Source organism: Danio rerio, chromosome 2, assembly GCF_049306965.1.
Source record: "Danio rerio strain Tuebingen ecotype United States chromosome 2, GRCz12tu, whole genome shotgun sequence".
Lineage (NCBI taxonomy): Eukaryota > Metazoa > Chordata > Actinopteri > Cypriniformes > Danionidae > Danio > Danio rerio.
The window spans coordinates 62,157,116-62,182,500 of NC_133177.1; the positions used below are offsets into that span (position 1 = coordinate 62,157,116).

General features: G+C 38.4%; 1 protein-coding gene across 1 annotated transcript in view; it reads left to right on the top strand.

Annotated features, from left to right (window-relative positions):
• Positions 1 to 167: 167 nt before the first annotated feature.
• Positions 168 to 25,385, top strand: part of kcnj10b (potassium inwardly rectifying channel subfamily J member 10b) — a 27,774-nt gene continuing 2,556 nt past the window's right edge. Inside the window, exons 1-5 of the mRNA XM_009298954.4 lie at positions 168 to 275; positions 5,653 to 5,992; positions 11,632 to 11,843; positions 12,426 to 12,557; positions 13,132 to 13,309. Coding sequence (XP_009297229.1) covers positions 5,653 to 5,992; positions 11,632 to 11,843; positions 12,426 to 12,557; positions 13,132 to 13,309 — 862 coding nt within the window. The 5' untranslated portion in view covers positions 168 to 275. The remainder of the gene's footprint in view (positions 276 to 5,652; positions 5,993 to 11,631; positions 11,844 to 12,425; positions 12,558 to 13,131; positions 13,310 to 25,385) is intronic.

Below are 25,385 nucleotides of genomic sequence, written 5' to 3' on the forward strand. Positions count from 1 at the left end.
TACCGAAGTATGTCATGCCAATAAAGTGAATGAAATTGAGAATAAAAAGAGTGAGATAGAGAAAGAAAGAGTGAGCGGAAGACAGAAAGAATGAGAGGCAGAAAGTGAGAGAGAGAGAGAGAGAGAGAGGGCAGTTTATAAAAGCCTGTCATTTGCTGGCGAGCTTCAGTCGCTCTGAACACCTTCTGTTCATTAAAGCCCGCATTTACTGTCAGTGTGAGCCTCAGCATGTAGAGCAGCTGTTTACCACACTCGCTCACACACTCACGGACAAGGTAAGACTTCACACACACTCATGCAAAAACAGCTCTCCAAATCAGTTGCAGCAGTTTCAGATTAATAATCCAAGACATTTTAAACATTGCAGTATCTGTGTAGTGATTTATGCATATGCAAAATATGAATTTAATGCATGTTTTAATAAGCTTTCAGAGCTCTATCAATGACATATTCACACTTTTACTGATCTGCAAACATTCTAGCTTATAAATAGAGAGCACATTTCAAAACATGCTTTACTCTGAAGATACAGTATGCATTTCTGGACAGTTATTTTGATGGTTTCAATGTAATTTTTTATTATTATGTGTGCAGGATTGTTTTTTCTTTATTAGATATTTATTTTAATAAGTGTTACTGCACTCTAAATACACTATAGAGCATTACTGTGAACATTGAGACACACAGCACTTGTGTTTTTCTTGCAGAAGCTGAGACCCACTGCTGAAATGTGTTTAATAACATGCATTAAAATCCACTTTTAATGTGTTTATTATATAATAATAATAATAATAGTAATAATAATAATAATGTTTCATAAATAATAAAGTAATAAAAATGCATTAATTAAAATGCATCAATTGTGCATTAAATAGTCTATATAAAAACGCTGGCTTGTTTTAACCCAATGTTGGGTCAAATATAGACAAACTCAAGCATTGTGTAAAGTATTAGTATTATTAGTAAAAAGTATCATTAAAAAAAAAAAAAAAAAAACACCAACAGGCGAGTTTGTTCATATTTTGATTTAACATTTGGTTCAAACAACCCAGCATTTTTCTACAGAGTGAACTATATAATGCTCAATTAATGCAACTATAATGCGCAAACCTCTAATTTAATTATTACTTTATTATTTATTAATCATTATTATTATTATTATATCCTAAACACATTAAAAGTTGCAGTAGTAGTGGCTGATTTGAATGCATTTTATAAAGCACATGTCAGCAGTGTGTCTCAGCTTCTGCAGGACAAACTCAAGTGCAGTGTGTTTCGACATTAATAAGCGTGGAGTTTGGCGTTTTCTAAAAGCGTCCTGCAAAGCGGAAAGAGGAGAAGTGTGAGTTTGTAAAGTGAGGTCTGAGATTTGCGGAGGGGGGATCGTTATCCACTTTGGAATACTAACGAGCTGCCATTGTGCCACACACACACACACACACACACACATACACACACACACACACACACACACGTATACACACACACAGCTATGTTTGTCAGTGGTTTGCATTGTCCTGTTGGTTAGAGATTCAACAATACCAGCCATTGTATTTGACAGAGAGAGAGAGAGAGAGAGAGAAAAAGACACACACACAGACACACACACACACAGACACACACACACACACACACACACACACACACACACACACACACAGGAAGAGAGAGAGATTAAATAAATAAAAAGCCAAAAAGATATGCCTTCTGTGAAATTTTAAATCTTTTAAAAAAATATTTCCCAAATATTTGTTGCTTAACGAGGCCAAATTTCTCATTTCTAGTCAAAATATAATTCAATATAATTCAAAAAATAATAAAATATTTTCTGTTTGGGGGGGGTGGACACGGTGGCTCAGTGGTTAGCCCTGTCATCTCACAGTAAGAAGGTCGCTGGTTCGAGTTCTGGCTGGGTCAGTTGGCCTTTCTGTGTGGAGTTTGCATGTTCTCCTTGTGTTGGCGTGGGTTTCCTCCGGGTGCTCCGGTTTCCCCTACAGTCCAAACACATGCACTATAGGGTAATTGGGTACGCTAAATTGTCCATAATGTATGAGTGTGTGTGAATGAGTGTGTATGGTTGATGTTGAAGTCAGAATTATTCGCCCTCCTGTTTATTTTTTCCCCAATTTCTGTTTAACAGAGAGCACATTTCTAATCATAATAGTGTTAATAACTCATCTCTAATAACTGATTTATTTTCTCTTTGTCATGATGACAGTAAATAATATTAGACTAGATATTCTTCAAGACACTTCTATACAGCTTAAAGTGACATTTAAAGGCTTCACTAGGGTAATTAGGGTAACTAGGCAGGTTAGGGTAATTAGGCAAGTTATTCTATAATGATGGTTTGTTCTGTAGACTATCTAAAAAAAATATTGCTGAAGGGGGCTAATAATATTGAGCTTAAAATGGTGTTTAAAAAATTAAAAACTGCTTTTATTCTAGCAGAAATAAAACAAATCAGACTTTCTCTAGAAGAAAAAATATTATCAGACATACTGTGAACATTTCCTGAATCTGTTCAACATCATTTGGGAAATATTTATAAAAGAAAAACAAATTCAAAGGGGGGGAATAATTCTGACTTCCACTGTATATACATATACACACACACACGCATGCACGCACACACACAGAGTATCTATAAATGTATGAGCAGTTGCGTATTTTATTAATTTGTTTCTCTTTATCTTTTTAAACATCATATTAATTATAGATGTTTATAGATATTAAAGATAGATGTGTTGAGAAAGGATGACAGCAGGGCTGCCAACTCTTTCGCACTTGGCGTGAGAGTCACTCGATGGACAGTATTCTCATGCTCTCATGCTACAGATCCATTTTCTCGTGCAGAAAAATCATCCACGCAAGTGTTTTTTAAAGACGTTTTTCAGCTATATAAAGAGTTTATTCTCTATGTGCAACCAAACCAACACTGCTTAAAGCAATGTAGTTTAATCAAAAACAAACTAACGCATGGGCGCAGAAAACATACCCACATGCCTCTAGCACCCCTCCTGCTTAAGGCTGATGCTTATTTTGGCTGAACTGTCCCTTTAAGAACAACACATTTATTTTTGGGTGTGCTGTCTCTTTAAGAACCATACATTATTTTTTTGAGGTGCACTGTCTCTTTAAGAACAACACATTTATTTTTGGGTGTGCTGTCTCTTTAAGAACCACACATTTTTATTTTTGGTTGTTCTGTCTCTTTAAAAACCATACATTATTTTTTTGAGGTGCACTGTCTCTTTAAGAACAACACACTTATTTTTGGGTGCACTGTCTCTTTAAGAACCACACGTTTTTATTTTGGGTTGTGCTGTCTCTATAAGAACCATGCATTATTTTTTGAGGTGCACTGTCTCTTTAAGAACCACACGTTTTTATTTTGGGTGTACTGTCTCTTTAAGAAAAACATTTATTTTTGGTTGCATTATCTCTTTAAGAACCAAACATTGTTATTTTTTTGGGTGCACTGTCCCACTAGGAACCACATATTTTTATTTTGGGTGTACTGTTGCTTTAAAAACAACAGATTTACTTGTGGGTGCCCTGACCCTTTAAGAACAACACGTTTATTTTTGAGTGCACTGTCTCTTTAAGAATGACACATTTTTATTTTTGGCTGCGCTGTCTCTTTAAGAACCACACAATTTTGTATTGGGTGCACTGTCACTAAGAACCAGATATTTATATTTTTGAGGTGCACTGTCGTTTTAAGAACCAGATATTTATATTTTTGAGGTGCACTGTCGTTTTAAGAACCAGATATTTTTATTTTTGAGGTGCACTGTCTTTTTAAGAACCAGATATTTTTATTTTTGAGGTGCACTGTCTCTTTAAGAACCACATATTTTTATTTTTGGGTGCACTGTCACTTTAAGAACAATATGTGTATTTGTGGGTGCACTGTCCCTTTAAGAACAACCGGCTTATTTTTGGATGCGCTGTCCCTTTAAGAACTAAACAATATAGTTATTGTTTTGGGTGCACTGCCCCTTTAAGAATCTCACAATTTTTATTTTGGGTGCACTGTTTCCTTAAGAACCACACATTATGATTAAACTGAGAAGAAGACTGACATTACAGTGAGAGGAAGAGCTTTTTTCTTTGATAAAGAGTTAACATTCCTCCAAACGCTGCCAAACGGACAGGCTGGAGTCTCTTCACATGCCCTCATTTAAGTCTCTTTCCTCTCATTGTTGGTTAAAAGTCTCTCTCGTGTAAAATAATCCACTCTCTACTCCTGATTAAGCAGATAAAGTGTATTGAACAGCCTCCTGCGTCCCTGCAGACTGAAATATACACCACTAAACTACTGTAGAGGGAAAAACAAGACTCTGAATGAGCTCAAGTCATCCAAATGTGCATTAAAAAAGATTTCCATCCTGATTAATTATGTAATTAAAGAGACAGTTCAGGCTAAAATAAACATTTACTGACTATGTAATCTCTTACTTAAGCAGTTCCAAACATGAATGACTTTATGAACACAACAGAAGATATTTCATATATAATATACATCTAATTATATTTACAATTTTTGAAAAAGTTTGATTAATTTTTAAGCAAATTTTAAACACAATATAATTATGAATAAAGTGTAATAAATGAATGAATATATAATTATTTTCATTTCAGTAAAAGTTACATTAAATTATTATTATTATTAAATTATGTTTTTAATGCATCATAGTTTGTTTATTCAATTTCTCTGTATATATATATATATATATATATATATATATATATATATATATATATATATATATATATATATATATATATATATATATATATGTTGTTTTATTAACCCAATGTCGGGTCAAATACAGACAAACTCAGCTGTTGAGTTGAAAAAATATTTAAAATGAATTGAAAAAATTAACAACACAACAATAGGTAAACACAACAACCCACCATTTATAAAGTTTAGTTTTAGTTATTTTAATACAGCAAAATTAAAATTAAACTAAATAATAGCTCTTTACTATACTCTGGCTAAACCTCTGCTCATTTTAAAAAGTGCTTTATAAATTAATCAATTAAAATTAACAAAAGTGAATTAAACTATGTAAATAAAACATGCTGCTTTGGCATGTATTTAAAAAAATAAGAGTTTTTTTTTTTGCATATTTCATATTAAATTATATAAAATGTTTTTAAATAGTTTAATATTTGGTTTAAAAAGAGAAAAATATTTGAGACTAATTGAGTAAAACAAGCCGCCACATAAGCTGGATGTCATATAAATATAAATTATGCCTTATTTACATTAAATGTGTTTATGTGACCATATATGGGCATCCCTCAAACTGTCTTCCATCTCTGGATGACCTCGGCCACACCCCCACCTTTTAAATATGCAATACCCCTTATATTAAGTGCATTTATGTGACCATATATGGGCATCCCTTACACTGTCCTCATTTTCTAGATGACCTCGGCCACACCCCCTTCTCCTAAATATACAATACCCTTACATTAAATGTGTTTATGTCACCAAATATGGGCATCCCTCACATTGTCTTCCTTCTCTAGATGACCTCAGCCACACCCCCTTCTCCTAAATATGCATTACCCCTTACATTAAATGCATTTATGTGACCAAATATGGGCATCACTCACACTGTCTTTCTTCCCTAGATGACCTCGGCCACACCCCCCCCTCATCATGGCCCCGCCCCTCAGAAGGTCTGCCACTCCCAGACACAGACAGACTTGCTGAAGCCTCTGCTCGGGGGGGCAGGGCATAGCAGTCATGTGGCGCGCAAGAGGCGGATCCTAACCAAGGATGGGCGGAGCAACGTGCGCATTGAGCATGTGAGTGGGCTCAGTGCTCTGTACCTGCGCGACCCCTGGACGACCGTTGTGGACATGCAGTGGAGATACAAGCTGGTTCTGTTCAGCGCCACCTTTGTGGGCACCTGGTTCACCTTCGGCCTGCTCTGGTACCTGCTGGCGCTGGTGCATGGAGACCTGCTCGGTAACAGAAGAGATTATTCTTCATTTCTCAGTTCATATTAGAGTGAATTATTCTTCAGTGACATTGTACTGAATTAGTTTCTAATGTTTACAATTTTAACATTTTAATTAGACTTTCGGTTTGTGTTGCTTAATTTTGTTTAAATTAAAATATAATTATTATAACTCTTGTTGAAAGTCAAGTTTACACACAATAAGATTATTCTGCCTCTGGTAAAGCTCAGATGATGATGTCAGGGTTTTGGAGGTTTCTGATTGGCTGATTGACAACATTTGAGTTAATGTGAGGCACAACTGTAGAACTGGGAACAGACTGATGTGTGGAGACATGTCCTGTGCTCTGATGGAGTTGAGATTGAACTGTTTGGCCATAATGAGCAGTGTTACATTTGGAGGACAAAGGGGAAAGTGCACAAGCCAAGAACACCATCCCAACTGTGCAGTATGGGGGCGGCAGCATCATGTTTTGGGGCTGTTCTGCTGCAGGAGGGACTGGTCCACTTCACAGCATAGATGGCATCATGAAGACAGAACATTATGGAGAAATACTGAAGCAACATCTCAACACATCAGCCAGGACATTACAACCTGGCCACAAATGACTCTTCCAAACAGACCATGACCCTAAACACACTGCCAAACTAGTGAAAATGTGCTTTAAGGACAACAGAGAGAATGTTTTGGAGTGGCCATCACAAAGCCCTGATCTCAATCCTATAGAACATTTGTGGGCAGAGTTGAAAAAGCTTGTGCGAGCAAGACAGCCTACAAATCTGACTCAGTTACAGCAATTCTGCAGGAGGAATGGGCCAAAACTCCTGCAAACTATTGTGAGAAGCTTGTGGAAGGAGACCCAAAACATCTGACCAAAGTTATACAGTTTAAAAGCAAAGCTAAAAAACACCAAGGAAATGTGTGTAAACTTTTCTCTGTCTAGAAATTAATAAATAACTCTCTCATTATTCTGGCATTTAGCAAATGTAAATCATTTAGGTAATCCTAACAGAACTGAAACAGTAAACCTTTAGTGTGATTTACCATCAGACATTCTTTAAACAGGGTTATGTTCCTTTTTTTAAAGTGTATGTAAACCTCTGCTTTCATATATATAAAGTTGAAGTCAGAATTATTAGCCCCCCTGTTTATTTTTTTCCCCAATTTCTGTTCTGTTCTGGGAAGATTGTTTCAGCACATTTCTAAGCATAATAGATTTAAAAACCTATTTCTAATAACTGATTTATTTTCTCTTTGTCATGATGACAGTAAATAATATTAGACTAGATATTCTTCAAGACACTTCTATACAGCTTAAAGTGACATTTAAAGGCTTCACTAGGGTAATTAGGGTAACTAGGCAGGTTAGGGTAATTAGGCAAGTTATTCTATAACAATGGTTTGTTCTGTAGACTATCGAAAAAAAAATTAGCTTAAAGGGGCTAATAATTGTCCCAAAAACAGTTTTTAAAAAATTCAAAACTGCTTTTATTCTAGCCAAAATAAAACAAATAAGACTTTTTTTCTAGAAGAAAAAATATTATCAGACATACTGTGAACATTTCTTTGCTCTGTCAAACATCATTTGGGAAATATTTAAAAATTAATAATAATCAAAAGGAGGCTAATAATTCTGACTTCAACTATATATATATATATATATATATATATATATATATATATATATATATATATATATATATATATATATATATATATATATATATATATATATATATTCTTCTGGCACTGGCGTACAGTATGTGGGCCAAATATGGCCCAGGTTTGGCGGCAGAGGTAGCACCGTCTTTAAGGTGGCACATAAGACTTGGGCCAGATATCAAATGTAGTATTTGGCCCAGATGTTAAAATGTATAAGTGGGCCACTTCAGTTTGGTCCATAATGACCCACTCTTAAAATACATTCAAATTAATTTTGTGAAAAGAGAAATTTCTACCAATCAGGTTGCTTCGAGAAAAAGTGTGGCCATAAATCGAAATGCTTCACGGGTTTATTAAATTCTTTGCAGTCGTGAAACACCAACATATCTGGCCCAGTTATTATAAACCTGGCTGAGACTTGGCCCAGATATGGTCCATGTTTGGAAGCCAGACTTGGTCCAGTCATGTACCGTAATTCACTGCAGCATGTGTGCTAAGCAAAAGCTGATTGTGTGGGCCAGATCTGGGCCAGAGAAATTTTGCTATGTGGGTATACACACAGTGGGTAAAGAAAGTATTCAGACCCCCTTTAATGTTTCACTCTCTGTTATATTGCATTTGCTAAAATAGTTCATGTTTTCCCCTCATTGTTGAACACACAGCAGCCCATATTGACAGAAAAACACACAGAACTGTTGACATTTTGCAGATTTGTTAAAAAAGAAAAGGTGAAATATCACATGCTCCTCAGTATTCAGACCCTTTGCTCAGTGTTTAGCAGAAGCCCCCTGGATTAATACAGTCGTGAGTCTTTTCGGGAAAGATGCAACAAGTATTTCACAGCTGGATTTGGCCATCCTCTGCCATTCCTCCGTGCAGATCCTCTCCAGTTCTGTCAGGTTAGATGGTAAACGTTGGTGGACAGCCATTTTTAGGTGTCTCCAGAGATGTTCAATTGAGTTTAAGTCAGGGCTCTGGCTGGGCCATTCAAGAACAGTCACTTCTTCATTATTTTAGCTGTGTGCTTAGGGTCATTGTCTCGTTGGCAGGTAAAGCTTCGACCCAGTCTGAGGTCCAGAGCACTCTGGAGATTTTCATCCAGGTTATCCCTGTACTTCGCATTCATCTTTCCCTCGACTGCAACCAGTCGTCCTGTCCCTGCAGCTGAAAAACACCCCCACAGCATGATGCTGCCACCACCATGCTTCACTGTTGGGACTGTACTGGACAGGTGATGGGCGGTGCCTGAGTTTCTCCACACATACCGCTTAAAATTAAGGCCAAAGAGTTCTATCTTGATCTCATCAGACCAGAAAACCTTATTTCTCGCCATTTTAACAAACTCCATCTGAGCTTTTACGCAAACAGAGGCTGCCGTTGGGCTACTCTGTCATAGGGCCCGACTGGTGGAGGGCTGCAGTGATGGTTGACTTTCTCCAACTTTTTCCCATACTCTGACTGCATCTCTGGAGCTCAGCCACAGTCATCTTTGGGTTCTTTTCACAAAGGCTCTTCTTGCCTGATAGCTCAGTTTTGCCGGACGGCCAGCCCTAAGAATGGCTCTGGTCAGTGCTTAATTTGTAAATCGCAAGGTCCTGGAACAGATCGGGGTGACGGATCCAGGATGTTACCAGAGGTGGGAGAGATGCCGCAAAAAGAGGGTATGGGGGGGGGGTTTGGTGTCGCAGATGAAAGTGCAGGGGTGGTGGATTGGGGTGATGGGGAGTAGGGGTATGAGGGGGGTGTCATGGACGTAAGTGTAGAGCAGAGTGGGGTTTTGCGAACAGAAGTGAAGAGGGTTGGGGAGTGGCGTAAGAAAGTGAAGAGGGGGTGGGTGTGCGTGTGAGGAGGGGATCAGTAAAATGAGATGCCGGTTCAGATTTCAGAGGTGCCGGATCCACATCCAGTTTATTCCGGCCCAAATTAAGTCCTGGTTCTGGTCATAATGTCTTCCATTTAAGGATTATGGAGGCCACTGTGCTTTGGAAGCTTAAGTGCAGCAGAATTGTTTTTGTAAGCTTGGCCAGATCTGTGCCTTGCCACAGTTCTGTCTCTGAGCTCTTCAGGCAGTTCCTCTGACCTCATGATTCTCATCTGCTCTGACATGCATTGTGAGCTGTCGGCTCTGATATACAGTAGACAGTTGCATGGCTTTACTGATCAAGTCCAGGGCCGGCGCATCCTTAGAGGCGACCTAGGCAGCTGCCTAGGGCAGTGGAATAGAGAGGGTGGCGTCCCAGACACTACCCTCACCTCCCGCGCCCTCAGTTTTATCCGCGTCTAGGGGGACAGAATAGAGAGGGCGGCGTCCGCGACACTACCCTCACCACCTGCGCCCTCAGTTATATCAGCGTCTAGAGCAGCAGAATAGAGAGGGCGGCGTCCGCGACACTACCCCCACCACCCGCGCCCTCAGTTTTATCTGCGTCTAGGGGGACAGAATAGAGAGGGCGGCGTCCGCGACACTACCCTCACCACCTGCGCCCTCAGTTATATCAGCGTCTAGAGCAGCAGAATAGAGAGGGCGGCGTCCGCGACACTACCCTCACCACCCGCGCCCTCAGTTTTATCTGCGTCTAGGGGGACAGAATAGAGAGGGCAGCGTCCACGACACTACCCCCACCACCCGCGCCCTCAGTTTTATCTGCGTCTAGGGGGACAGAATAGAGAGGGCAGCGTCCCCGACACTACCCCCACCACCCGCGCCCTCAGTTTTATCTGCGTCTAGGGGGACAGAATAGAGAGGGCGGCGTCCGCGACACTACCCTCACCACCTGCGCCCTCAGTTATATCAGCGTCTAGAGCAGTAGAATAGAGAGGGCGGCGTCCGCGACACTACCCTCACCACCCGCGCCCTCAGTTTTATCTGCGTCTAGGGGGACAGAATAGAGAGGGCGGCGTCCGCGACACTACCCTCACCACCCGCGCCCTCAGTTTTATCCGCGTCTAGGGGGACAGAATAGAGAGGGCAGCGTTCGCGACACTACCCTCACCCCCTGCGCCCTCAGTTTTATCCGCGTCTAGGGTGGCAGGATAGAGAGGGCGGCGTTCGTGACACTACCCTCACCACCCGCGCCCTCAGTTTTATCCGTATCTAGTGCTGCAGAACAGAGAGGGCTTGCTCCGGCCCTGATCAAGTCCAGTCAGTGTAATCAAACACAGGATTAAATGAAGGTGTAGAATCATCTCAAGGGTGATCAGAAGAAATGGACAGCAGCTGAGTTAAACATATGAGTGTCACAGCAAAGGCTCTGAATACTGAGGAGCATGTCATATTCAGCTTTTCTGTTTTAATAAATCTGCAAAAATGTCAATAATTCTGTTTTTCTGTCAGTGTGTGCTGCTGTGTGGACATTAATAAAGGGGAAATTAACTTAAATGACTTTGGCTGCAATATAACAAAGAGAAAAAATTAAGGAGTCCTGATTACTTTCTGTACCCACTGTGTATATACAGAGTGCTCTGCATAATGGAGTACAGCCCGTTTTAAAAATGAACATGTTCCTCCATTTCTCAGTGAATATAGGCAGTGTATTTTGCGGAACCTAAACAAAACAAATGATATTTATTACAACAATACTTTAGTCACCAGAAATTGGAAGATAATACAATTAAATTCCAGCAAAATATTGCAAAAATAAAGTACAAACTACAAAATTTAAACAGAATTTAATGTTTTTGCTTCTCTTGATTTTTCCTCTTTGTTAAATGTGTATTTCATATTTTTCTTTAACATATAAATGTGGCTGTGCTAGTGTTTGGATTTGGCTTCAGTACTGACTAATCTAATGTATATGCACTAATAGAATATTGCAGAGCTTCCCATTAACACTATGAATTTACAGGAGAGATGTGTGAGGCGTGAACTCCTATATGCAGAGCACTGTGCACATGCATGCTCTCATCATGTATACTTTATATACTGAATGAACCTGTTTAACCCAGTGTGTGTGTGTGTGTGTGTGTGTGTTTCTCCCTCCGCAGAGTTCGATCCTCCAGCAAACCACAGTGTGTGTGTGATGCAGATGCAGACTCTGACCGGAGCGTTCCTCTTCTCGCTGGAGACTCAGACCACCATCGGTTACGGCTATCGCTGCATCACGGAGGAATGTCCGTCCGCCATCGTCCTGCTCATCATACAGCTGCTGATCACCACCGCCATGGAGATCTTCATCACCGGGACATTCCTGGCCAAAGTGAACACACACACACACACACACACACACACACACACACACACACACACACACACACACACACATCATTCATTCATTCATTTTCCTTCAGCTTAGTAGCTTATATATCAGGGGTTGCCACAGTGGAATGAACCACCAACTTATCCAGCATGTTTTATACAGCGGATGCCCATTCAGCAGCAAACCCAGTCCTGGGAAACACCCATAGAAACTCATTCACACACACACTCATACACTATGGTCAGTTTAGTTGATCAGTTCCCCTATAGTGCATGTGTTTGGACTGTGGGGGAAACCGGAGCACCCGGAGGAAACCCACGCCAACACAGGGAGAACATGCAAACTCCACGCAGAAACACCAACTGACCCAAACGAGACTCAAACCAGCGAACGTCTCACTGTTAGGCCACAGTGCTAACCACTGAGCCACCGTGCTGTCACACACACAGTTTCACATGCAATTCTTCATAATGTGCATGAATTAACACAGGCTGATGGACACCCGCCACTGTAATGCAATAATGAGTGTTGAAATGAGGGTATTTTGAACTGAATTGTTCACCTGCTTCTTCTTCTCTTCAGGTGGCTCGACCGAAAAAGCGCGGCGAGACGATTCGCTTCAGTCAGCATGCTGTAATAGCCAATCACGACGGCCGGCCGAGTCTCATGATCCGAGTGGCAAACATGCGGAAGAGCCTCCTGCTGGGTTGCCAGGTCAGTAATCCTCTACATTTACACCCAAACATGCGATAGAAGATCCATTTTTAAGCACTTTAGTAAGAAAAGCAGTGAAAACAGCATTTTTAATCAGTGTTTTAAAGAATCCGAAGCACCACAGCCATATCACCCTGCAGCCCAAGAGCGGGTACTCACTGAAGCTAAGCAGAGCTGGTCAGCACCTGTATGGAAGACCACATGTGAGAACTAGGCTGCTGTTGGAAGTGGTGTTAGTGAGGCCAGCAGGGGGCGCTGGCCACACTCCCTCCATCAGCCCTCACGATCATCACCTCCCAATCATCCCCATCCACTGAACTGGCTCTATCACTGTCTCTCCACTCCACCTATAGCTGGTGTGTGGTGAGTGCACTGGCGCCGTTGTCCTGTGGCTGCTGGAGCATCATCTAAGTAGAGCTGCACACTGGCGGTGGTGTGTAGAGACCCCCCTCATGATTGTGAGGCGCTTTGGGTGTACGGCCATATGTGTTATATAAATACACATGACTTACTTACCTCTGAGTGATTATTGAAGGACTTGTGTGGATTGATGAAGCTAATGTGATTTCTGCAGGTGACGGGGAAGCTCTTACAGCCGTGTGTGCCGAAGGCGGGCGAAACGGTGCGTCTGGACCAGAAAAACGTGTCGTTCAGTGTGGACACGGCCAGCGAGAGCCCCTTCCTCATCCTGCCGCTCACTTTCTACCACATTATTGATGACGAGAGTCCACTGCGGGCCTGGGCGGACAAAGGTCAGAACACACACACACACATCAACACTCAAATATCAGGCTTTAAAGGGCAGCTCTAATGCAGAAATCCCTTTTGTGTGGGGTTTAACCCCAGTAGTGTGTGTCAGCAGTGTGTGAGTATCTCCAGCCTCTAATGCTCAACATGAATTAATTGTGATTGTTATAATCAGACATGATGAATGAAGCACTTTGATTGACATTCTTCCTTTAATAAGAGGGGGAAAGCCCCGCCCACTAGTGCCCATTTCATTAGCATAAGCATCAGCCCTGAGTGAGAAGCAGCCGTCTGTCCATTAGCCATTAGAGTGTTTGAGCTGCTGAAGATGATGTCAGCATAGACTAAGAGGATTATAGATGTGGAGTTTTAGATGAACAGCGACAGGAGCGACACAGACTGACAGAAGCATCAAACACACACTCACACTGAAGCACACCTGACCAGCACTGACAGCTAATCTTTCATTTTTAAATGAACTATTATAATTCTAATTATCTAATTATTTAAGGTGTGAACACTCCTAGAACATGTATAAAACAAAGTGCAACAGACAGGTTAAGCCTGCAGCACCGCACAGCGGCATCAAACAGAATCGCAAAAGACAAAAACATGGTCACTACTACAGCAAACACTGCTATTGCCCTTTTTTTGGCCAAACTTCACGTTAAATCACTTTTTACCGAATATATTGCAGAACTGTGAAGCATTCGTCATGAATGGTGATGTTTCTCCAAGAGCGGTTACTCACTGAAGCTAAGCGGGGCTGAGCCTGGTCAGTACCTGGATGGGAGACCACATGAGAAAACTAGGCTGCTGTTGGCCGTGGTGTTAGTGAGGCCAGCAGGGGGCGCTCAACCTGTGTTTTTTTGCAAGTCCTAATGCCCCAGTATAGTGAAGGGGACACTAAACTGTCAGAGAGTATCGTTAAACCGAGGTCCTGACTCTCTGGGGTCATTAATAATCCCATGGCACTTCTGGTAAAGAGCAGGGGTGTAACCCCGGTGACCTGGCCTATCTCCCTCCGTCTGCCCTTATGGATCAAGGTGCATCGAACTGCCTATTACTGTTTACAAGACAAAAAGAAGTGCGCTGTGCTTTTAATATTGCTAAGCGAGCACTGAATCAGCTGTGTATTGTCCACGAGTGCTGCTGTTGGTATTGTGATAATTGTAATTCCTCTGCTTATCCGGGGCCGGGTCACAGAGGCAGCAGTCTCGGGAGAGAACCCCAGACTTTCCTCTCCCTTGACACTTCCTCCAGCTCCTCTGGGGCGATCCCGAGGTGTTCCCTCAAGTGTGTCCTGAGTCTTCCCTGAGGCTTCCTCCTGGTGGGACATGCCAAGAACACTTCCCTAGGTAGGCATCCAGGAGGCATCCGAAACAGATGCCCGAGCCCCCTCAGCTGACTTCTCTGAATGTGGAGAAGCAGCCGCTCTACTCCCGAGTGTCAGAGCTCCTCACCCTGTCTATAAGGGTGCGCCCTGCAATATTGTGATGTTGGGGCGTCACGGTGGCACAGTGAGTAGCACAATCACCTCACAGCAAGAAGGTCGCTGGTTCGAGTCCTGACTGGGTCAGTTGGCATTTCTGTGTGGAGTTTGCATGTTCTCCCCGTGTTGGCGTGGGTTTCCTCCAGGGTGCTTCGGTTTCCCCCACAGTCCAAACACATGCTGTACAGGTGAATTGGTTAGGCTAAATTGTCCATAGTGTATGAGTGTGAATGAGTGTGTATGGATATTTCCCAGTGATGGGTTGCAGCTGGAAGGGCAACAGCTGTGTAAAACATATGCTGGATAAATTGGCGGTTCATTCCACTGTGACGACCTCAGATTAATAAAGGGACTAAGCCAAAATTTAAATGAATGAATGAATGTGATGTTCAGGATTCAGAGCGGGTAAGCACACTACGCCTTGTGTCTTTCTAATCGAATCAAATCACTTTTATTGTCACATCATCAGCAGCACGTTCGCTATGATGAAGATTAGGTGCTGGATCCAGACAGTACAAAATACAAATAGTGCAAATACAACGACAGTGCAAAATACAGACATGAAATACGACAATGTAAAATTGACAGCGATATGTACAATGAATAGGTGTCCTCATTGTCCAATCAAAAAAACAAGATGCAGCTGATTCAGTGGTTGCTTAGCAACATAAAAATCACAGCACACTTCTTTTTTTCTTGTCAACAATAAAAGGTGGTGAGGCGCGCCTTGCGTTCCCAGAGAGGAAAAGCTCATTCTGTCTGATCGACAACTAAAACATGAGGCAAATAAGCAACAGTGTGAATTCAACTTAATTGAATTCAAGTTCATATATATATATATATATATGAACTTGAATATTCTATATAATATTATATATATATATATCAATTTTTACAATAATCGTTGCTTTAAAGCAGCTTTACAAAAGGTGCCACATTACTGCATTACAGCCAAATTAAGCTACAATCAAATATAAATTATTATATACAGACAGTTAACATGCAGTTTTTTAGCATATGGGTGATGTCTATGTGTACATGTTTAATGAAGTGTATTTGTGTATGTTGTTGGAATGTAAGCAAATTCCATGCGTGTTCAATAAAAAAAGATCAGGAGAGGGTTTTCTTCTATGCCAAAGTATTAGTAATTTATAATTATTAGTAATTATAAATTACTAATATTAGTAATTTAATAAAAAATGAATAATAAAAAATGAATATCACTAATATTAGTAATTTAATAAAAAATGAATAATAAAAAATGAATATCACTAATATTAGTAATTTAATAAAAAATGAATAATAAAAAATGAATATCACTAATATTAGTAATTTAATAAAAAATGAATAATAAAAAATGAATATCACTAATATTAGTAATTTAATAAAAAATGAATAATAAAAAATGAATATCACTAATATTAGTAATTTAATAAAAAATGAATAATAAAAAATGAATATCACTAATATTAGTAATTTAATAAAAAATGAATAATAAAAAATGAATATCACTAATATTAGTAATTTAATAAAAAATGAATAATAAAAAATGAATATCACTAATATTAGTAATTTAATAAAAAATGAATAATAAAAAATGAATATCACTAATATTAGTAATTTAATCAAAAATGAATAATAAAAAATGAATATCACTAATATTAGTAATTTAATAAAAAATGAATAATTCGATGACAGAGCTCTGGGTTATGCTACCCCAATACAATACAAGAATTACATTCAAGAGGTTCGCAACTCACATACATTTCCCTGACTTCAGCATATATAAACAACTGACATTAACAGGTGGAGTTTTGGTGTAAGATCACTTAGCAGTAGGGCCGGACGGAATCTGCGGAGATTTTTTGCAATTTCTGCGTAATTATTCTGGCAGTATCATAACTAAAACCTTAATATATGAAATAAAAAATCTTTATAACTTTTATTTAATAATTAAAATGCTAATCCAATTAGATTCCCTTTATTTGGTAAACAAAGCAAGTCTCTCATATAATATCTCTACTAAAAGACGGAAAATATGACTTTACAAACTGCATTGTACATCAATCAGATGAACATTTTCATATTAGTCAATAATATTACTGAAATTAATAAACAAACTGAATAAATATTCATTTACACACATTTACTCAAGTAAAAAACTAAATTAATGATGGGCTTCAAATCTGCGGAATTCTGCGCATGCAGATTCCGTGTGGGCCTACTTCCAAAAGTATTTTTATTGAACATATTAGATATGAAACATACATTACAAAATAGCTTTTCAATTTTTTTTTTTTTTTTTTACACAACAAACAAACAAAACCTGCCGCACATACATTTAGGTTCTAGAAAAAAAATAAATAAATAATATTAAGAAAAAATACAAATAAATAGTAATAATAAGTAAAACATATGTTACTCTCATTAATAAGGGGAGAAAAAAGAAAATACAAAAAATTGAAGAGAAAAGAAAAAAAAAAAACAACAACAACAAACAAACAAGGAAAGGTTCTACTCTTCTAAAATGACTGAGGGGTCCATCTTTTTTACGTGATCTAAAACAGGTTGCCAGGTGAGAAAAAACATATCAGTACAGCCTCCTAAAGTGTATCGTATTTTTTCTACGGTCAGGTGGTGTAGAAGTTCCATAAGCCATTGCTTAAAGTTTGGAGGAAGTTTTTCCTTCCATTTCAGCAATATTAATCTTCTAGCTAAAAGCGTAGCAAAGGCAATCACATTTATCTTGCTTTTGTTAAAACATAAGGACTGTGGTGTGATTCCAAAAATTGAAATTATGGCCTCAGGTTCTACATAGGTATTTAATGCGTCCGAGAGGAATTTAAATATTAGCTGCAAGAATTTCTTTAATTTTGAACAAGCCCAAAACATATGAGATAAAGTAGCTGGCTCAATGTTACACCGGTCACAGTTAGGGTCTATATTTGGTTTAAATTTGGCTAGTTTCACTTTGGACCAATGTAATCTATGTACTACTTTAAATTGTATAACTCTTTGTTTTAAACAAATTGAAGATGAGTGGATATTGTCTAAAACGGATTGCCACATATCTTCTGATAGTTCTATCTCTAGCTCCACCTCCCATTTTCTTTTTAATTTTACTAGGGGTTCCAGATTGTGGGAATTAATTATAGAATATATTTTGCCAATAAGTCCTTTTGAGTATGGGCTTAGCTCCATAATAGAGTCAAGCAGGGAGGGGGGAGGCAGTGAGGGATAGTGACTCATTGAGGAGGACACAAAACTTCGCAGCTGGAGGTATCTAAAGAAGTGGGAATTTGGAATTTGAAACTTAACTTTTACTTGTTGGAATGAAGCAAATTGCCCATCAATAAACATATCTTTTAATATCTTAAGACCTTTCATAGACCAGATGTCAAAAGTTTTGTCTATAGTAGAGGGGGTGAACAGTTTTGTCTATAGTAGAGGGGATTTCTTGCTATGGGGGCATAGGCTGATAGTCCTTTAAGTGCAAAACTTCTTCTAAATTGTGCCCATATTTTGAGTGAGTGTTTGACAACTGGGTTTAAAGAGTATTTAGATAAAGGTTCAGGTGTCGGAAAATTTGAGCATAGCAGAGCATGGAGAGAGGTTGAAAAATTTGATGTGTTTTCTAAAGATAACCAATTAGGGCCACTGACATATGATGGATTTGACCAGTGTAGCATTGCTCGAATATTAGCTGCCCAGTAATACTGCTGAATGTTGGGTAATGACAATCCTCCATGGTCTCGGTGTCGTTGTAAAATATTTTTACGGATACGTGCATTTTTTACATTCCATATAAAAGATGATATTAATTTATCTAAAAGTAAGAAAAATGATTTTGTTAAGAATACGGGTATGCACTGAAAAAGATATAAACATCTGGGTAATATATTCATTTTTATAGTGTTTATTCTACCTCCCAGTGACAATGGTAACGGATTCCAACGTTCAAGGTCTTTTTTTATGGAATCTATCAGTGGAGGGAAATTAACTTTGTACAAATGTTTGTATTCATTAGTGATCCATATACCTAAATATTTGAATTTGTCTTTAGTTATTTTAAATGGTAGTGAGGTAAAAATCTTTCTACCAGCATTATTAATGGGCATAAGCTCACTTTTTTGCATATTTATTTTATAACCTGATATTTTCCCAAAGGCAGTCAGTAATGTCATAATTTGTGGTAGAGTTGTTAGTGGTTCAGATATATATAGGAGGGTGTCATCTGCATAGAGAGAAATTTTATGTTCAAAGTTGTCCCTCTGTATATCCTTGATATTGATATCATTTCGTATCGCAATGGACAGAGGTTCAATTACCAATGCAAATAATAAGGGGGACAGAGGGCAGCCTTGTCTGGTTCCCCTTTCTAACGAAAAGAAAGGAGAAATGTGACAATTTGTACGTATTGCTGCCATAGGTGATGAGTATAAGATTTTAATCCATGAAATGAACTTTGTGCCAAATCCAAATTTTTTAAGAGTGTAAAAGAGGTAGTCCCACTCCACTCGATCAAAAGCCTTCTCAGCATCAAGTGAGAGAAGGACTTCCGGGACATCAGATGGAGTGGGATGGTGGAGGATATTTAGAAGTCTGCGTATATTATAGAATGAATATCGGTTTTTAATAAAGCCTGTCTGGTCACCAGAAACTATTGTAGGTAGCACTATTTCCAGCCGATGCGCTAATATTTTGGCGAATATCTTACTGTCAACATTCAGCAATGAAATTGGTCGATAAGAGCTGCATTCTGATGGATTTTTATCTTTTTTATAGATTAGAGAAATAATTGCTTGATTCATAGTCTCTGGCAAGGAGCCCGTGACTGAGGATTCTTCATATAGGGAAAGTAGAATAGGGGCAAGATCGCCAGAGAACTTTTTAAAGAATTCACTTGGAAAACCGTCTGGGCCTGGTGATTTTCCGTTTTGCATGGATGACACTGCTCTAATAAATTCGTCTTTTGAAAATGGATTCTCCATGTCTAGAGCGAACTCTTGATCAATAGTGGGTAGACTAATTTTCTTAAAAAAAGAATCAAATAATGACTCATCTTTACAAGACTCCGAAGTATATAATTGTGAATAGTATTCTCTAAACCGATGGTTGATCTCTAAGGGATTCGTCAATTTAGTGCCAGTGATCATTAACTGACATAATGGAATGTGCTGCATTTTGTTGTCGAAGTTGGTGAGCTAAGATCTTCCCTATCTTTTCACCATGTTCATACATCTTATGCCTGGACTTAATTAAAAGATTTTCTGTTTGTTTTGTACATAATAAATTTAATTCAGACTGAAGAGCTAAACGCTGTCTAAACATGTCAGGTGTAGATGAGTGTGCCAGAATTTCATCAAGTTTTAAAATATCATTTTCAATTTTTTTAAGCCGCTCATGTTGTTTTTTCTTTAATCTGGCACTATATGATATAATTTGGCCTCGAAGATAGGCTTTAAGAGATTCCCAGATAAGACTAGAAGATATTCCTGGAGTCTGATTGTGCACTAAATATTCTTTAATTTCTGATGATATAAATTTAACAAACTCCACATCAGAGAGAAGTAGTGTATTAAATCGCCATGGCCGATAGTTGTTTGATGTAATTGGCATATCTAGAGTGATTAATAATGGCGCATGATCTGATATCACTATTGCATTATATTTGCATTCACTAACTAGAGGAAGTAGTTCACTGTCCAGAAAAAAATAATCTATACGTGAGTATGTCTTATGAACTGGTGAATAAAATGAATAACCTCTACACCCAGGATTTTGGAATCTCTAAACATCAATCATTCCATAGGTTTTAAGAAGTTGGTTAATCACTTGAGTTGTACGACTTGGTATCATTGGTTTGAGAGAGCTGCGATCCAGTGAGGGTGATAGTACGCAATTAATATCTCCTCCTAATATAAGATGATGAGTATCTATATTAGGTATTCGTGAGAAGAGACCCGTAAAAAATGCACTGTCATCCCAATTGGGTGCATATACATTTACCATAACTACCGGAGTATTATTTAGTCTACCCACTACCATTATATAACGGCCTGCTGGATCAGCTTCGATTTTTGATGCCTCAAATGAAACCGTTTTACTAATGAGAATTGCTGTTCCTCTAGATTTGGAGTGAAAAGTCGAGTGAAAGAGTTGTCCCACCCATCCTCCTCTTAGTCTAAAGTGATCAAAAGTTTTCAGGTGGGTTTCTTGTAGGAAAGCGATATCTGTATTTAACTGTTTTAAGTGTGAGAGAACCTTTCCACGTTTCACTGGATGATTCAAAGATTTAACATTCCAACTTATAAGATTCACCTGGCAAACGCCTGATGCGTTAACATTGTGTGGTTTAACCATACGTCTTTAAAAATGTAAGCTTACATACAAACGCTTCGTTTAAATATAACAGAAAAGACCCTTCCAATAAGATTGTAGAAAACAAAACAAGAAGTAGAAGTATAAAATGAAGTGCGACATTTACCCATTCCCAAACACCAAATAGAACATGGTGCAACTTTAACCCCTCGCAACAATATCCACACATAAAGTGCTTACTTGGGGAGTTTTAACCTCACAAGTTGCTCTGCACATTATTAAAGAAAGAAAACAAAAATGAAATTAAAAAATAATAAATTAAATTGGCGCATATTATTAACAATCACCTATTAAAACAAGTGTGACAGTTACATAACAGCATAGTAATGATAATAATAAACTCAGTAATTGTACTGTCCCAATTATATTTCCTGCTTTTAAGTTTAACTGAAAATAAATAGTAAGTGATTTTGTATCAGTAATATTGTTTTTCACTCCTCATCCATGAAATAGGAATTCAGTCAGTCTCTGCATAGATGTAATGTTCATATACTCACTCAAACATGGTCATTTAGATGGGAGTGTGAGTGTATGAAAAAAAAACAAAGTCACTGAAGTGGCTTGGTACTACTCAATCAGAGACGGTCGAGCCGTCTTAAAGAATATTATTTTTCACATAAGTCAGGGCTTCTGCTGCATCTTGGAACTGCTTTTCCGTCCCGTTGTGTGTGATTCGGAGCCTGGCCGGGTGAAGAATGCCATAACGAACACCATCTTTTCCTCGTAGTAGTTTTCGGACTTCGTTAAAAGCCGATCTTGCACGGGCCACGCTCGGCGGGTAGTCGGGGAAGATGAATATAGTTGCGCCGTTATGATGAAGGGGTCCGGTTTCACGAACCCGGCGTAGAATTTCCAAACAGTCCTGGTAGTAATGCAATTTTGCAACAATGGCCCTGGGTTTACCATCTGCACGTTTTGCCTGGAGAGTGCGATGAGATCTATCGATCAGTATATCTTTATCCATTTTGAGGGTGTCTTTGAGCAGCTTCGACACTGAGGCTGGAGTACATGCGCCAGGATCTTCGGCTACATTCAGTATTCTAATGTTTGACCTCCTCATTCGCCCTTCCATGTCCAAGCATTTCTCTTGTAGGGTTACTACATTTTTCTCCAGATTGCGCACGGTGTTTTGCAGTTCTGTAACATCGTCTGAGCAGCTGGATAAGCCTCGTTCCATGTCTGACACTGTCGTTTTAATTGCCTCAAGATCTGAGCGAACAGCCGAAGCGTTGCTTGCTATCTCGGATTTAACTGCTTGTAATTCAGCTTTGACCATTTCAAATTCGTTTGACAGTGCAGTTTTCAGTTCTTTTTGAAAGAGCGAGGTTATTTCCGTTTTGATCGATGAGATCAGCTCAGCTTTAATCTCCAAAATGTCAGTGTGTTCGGCTGGCTCGGACATCATGCTAGGTGTATTAGCATCCTCTTGATTAGCAGCGGTTTTCCCCGTGTACTTATATTTACGTAGTTTGCCCGCCATTTGGATTTATAGAGAACCCAGCTGCTTTATGTGAAGTAGTAAAGTCTTAGATAGATGTAGCATCTCATATTTGCGATTAAAGCGCCTTAAATTTATAAGTTATATTACGTTTTTTGCAGAGCTCACCCAACTTTTACCTTACTCCATCGCCTGCTCAGTAGCGCCCCCCCCCCCCCCCCCCCCCCCCCCCGTGTGGGCCTACTTATCAGTCATTCTGCAGTCCTTTGAGTGTTGCACCCAGACACACTTCTTTTTTCTGCAACCCTTCTCTGCATACCAGAACTGAACAATTACGGGCATCTTCAATATATTTCACAGCTTCTACAAACATCATGCTCCTTGTGACATGCCTAGACTTCTTCTTAGACAGCAGTCTGGAACAAGGGCCCCCGCACTATATTTATGTTGGCTTGAGAAAGCCAACATACTGTAATGCTACTTAAACTTATTCTTATTATTATTCTTATTATTATTATTATTCCGGCTTCTGACCAAAAAAAAGCAATCGCTTCTCCTCCCAGGGCTTAGATGCTACAAGCCCCAAATTTGGTCAAAAGCTGTCTATTGCCCATGAGATGGTTGCTGTATGTCCTCATGCCGATAAGATTTGTAGTTTTTGAATTAAAAATTTTTTGAATTAAAAAATTGTAAATATTACAATCGAGTATTTGGGGCATATAAAAAAGTATACAATCCTCAAATTTGGCCAAAAGATGTGCTTTAAATTGAAGATAATTATCATATTTATTTGGTGTAATTATAAATAACAGTTTTCCTATAAATATTTTTTTTTTATATTAAATTTGTTAATTTCAAACCTAAAGCTTGTCAGAGTGTCCACGAGATGGCGCCAGAGAACCATTTTTGAGCCCTTTGTAATTTAGTAATGGCCCTTTAAGAGGCGGAGATGTCCGGGCTGACTGTTTTTGCTCTACAGAAAGTTCGGCTCATTTCAGACGTGCTTGTTACAACATTTGAAGCTGTTTACATTAAAATTTCTCAGCGAAAATACACAAATACAAGTGATACAACTCTATTTAGTGTTCCTTTAAGAGGCAGAGAGATCGGTGATCAAAATCGAGGTAAGATTGAACTTAATTCTGGTCATCAGTCATTCTTATTATGCTTGCGGTGAACTCCATACAGCGTAATAAAACTGATCTGGATGCAGAATCATCCGCGTCGGAATCGACCCGCATGCATTTCTGTCGGCTACCCTGTGAGTTTTAAAATGGATGCCTCTTATGTTGGCAGAAACATAACTTTACTTCGGATATTTCTTTCAAAACAGAATATTCTGTGCCGTGAAAAGCCTTCTCCTCTACTTGTGATAATGAAAATGAAAGCCATGCGAACATTCACGTATATTATACAATAAACATATTTAATATAAAATCATTCTAACTTTATTTTTAATCTGTATTTTAACCCTCTAAAAACAGCTATGTCCTTGCCACAAAACTAATAATCCATCTTCAAAACCTACAATTTCTTTCCATTCGGTCCGGTCGGACCTGAACGTCTTTATACCGTTGTAATCACGTGTAAATTCTAACAAAGACAATGTTTGCACTTTTTAAATCACATTTTATTTATTGTGCAAAAATAAATCCAAACAGCATCATAACCAATAAAAACACACAGCAAAGAAAATGTATTTTAAAATAGTGAATATATATATATATACATACAATGTATGAAGATTTTTTATATCCCCTTAATATGCTCTGCTGTTGCTGCATCAATTTCTCTCTGTAACATCTGGATTGCAATTTACACTGCAATGTTCACAATTTATTATTATGGGGGAAAAATCCAAACAGTATTATAATGTTTTAAAGCAAAAATGTTAAGAACAATTATTTAAAAACAGTGAAAATAAAGTGTGTGTATATACATATATATACATACAGTTGAAGTCAGAATTATTAGCTCCCCTGTTTATTTTTTCCCCAATTTCTGTTTAATGGAGGGAAGATTGTTTCAGCACATTTCTAAGCATAATAGTTTTAATAACTCATTTCTAATAACTTCTTTATTTTATCTTTGCCATGATGACAGTAAATAATATTTGACTTGATATTTTTCAAGACACTTCTATACAGCTTAAAGTGACATTTAAAGCCTTAACTAGGTTAATAAGGTGAAATAGGCAGGTTAGGGCAAGTTATTGTATAATGATGGTTTGTTCTGTAGACTATCAAAAAAAAATAGCTTAAAGGGGATAATAATTGTGTCCCAAAAATAGTTTTTAAATAATTAATAACTGCTTTTATTCTAGCCGAAATAAAACAAATAAGACTTTCTCAAGAAGAAAAAAATATTATCAGACATACAGTGAAAATTTCCTTGCTCTGTTAAACATCATTTGGGAAATATTTAAAAAAGGGGGAAAAAAATCAAAAGGGGGTTAATAATTCTGACTTAAACTGTATATATGTATGTATATATATATACATACATATATACATATATAACACATACACACATTTATGGTTAGGGTTATAAGGATTATTTCTTAATCCCCCTTTTATGTTAGCAAAAACATAAGTTTACTTCAGATATTTCTTTCAAAACAATATTCTGTGCCGCAAAAGAGCCTTCTCCTCACTTGTGATAATGACAATAAAAGCCAAGCTTTTGGCCTATGCTGTACCAAAAAATAAAAATAAAATCACCCAGGTGATGACAACTAAATATTACGATTATAACATTGTGTTAGTGGCCA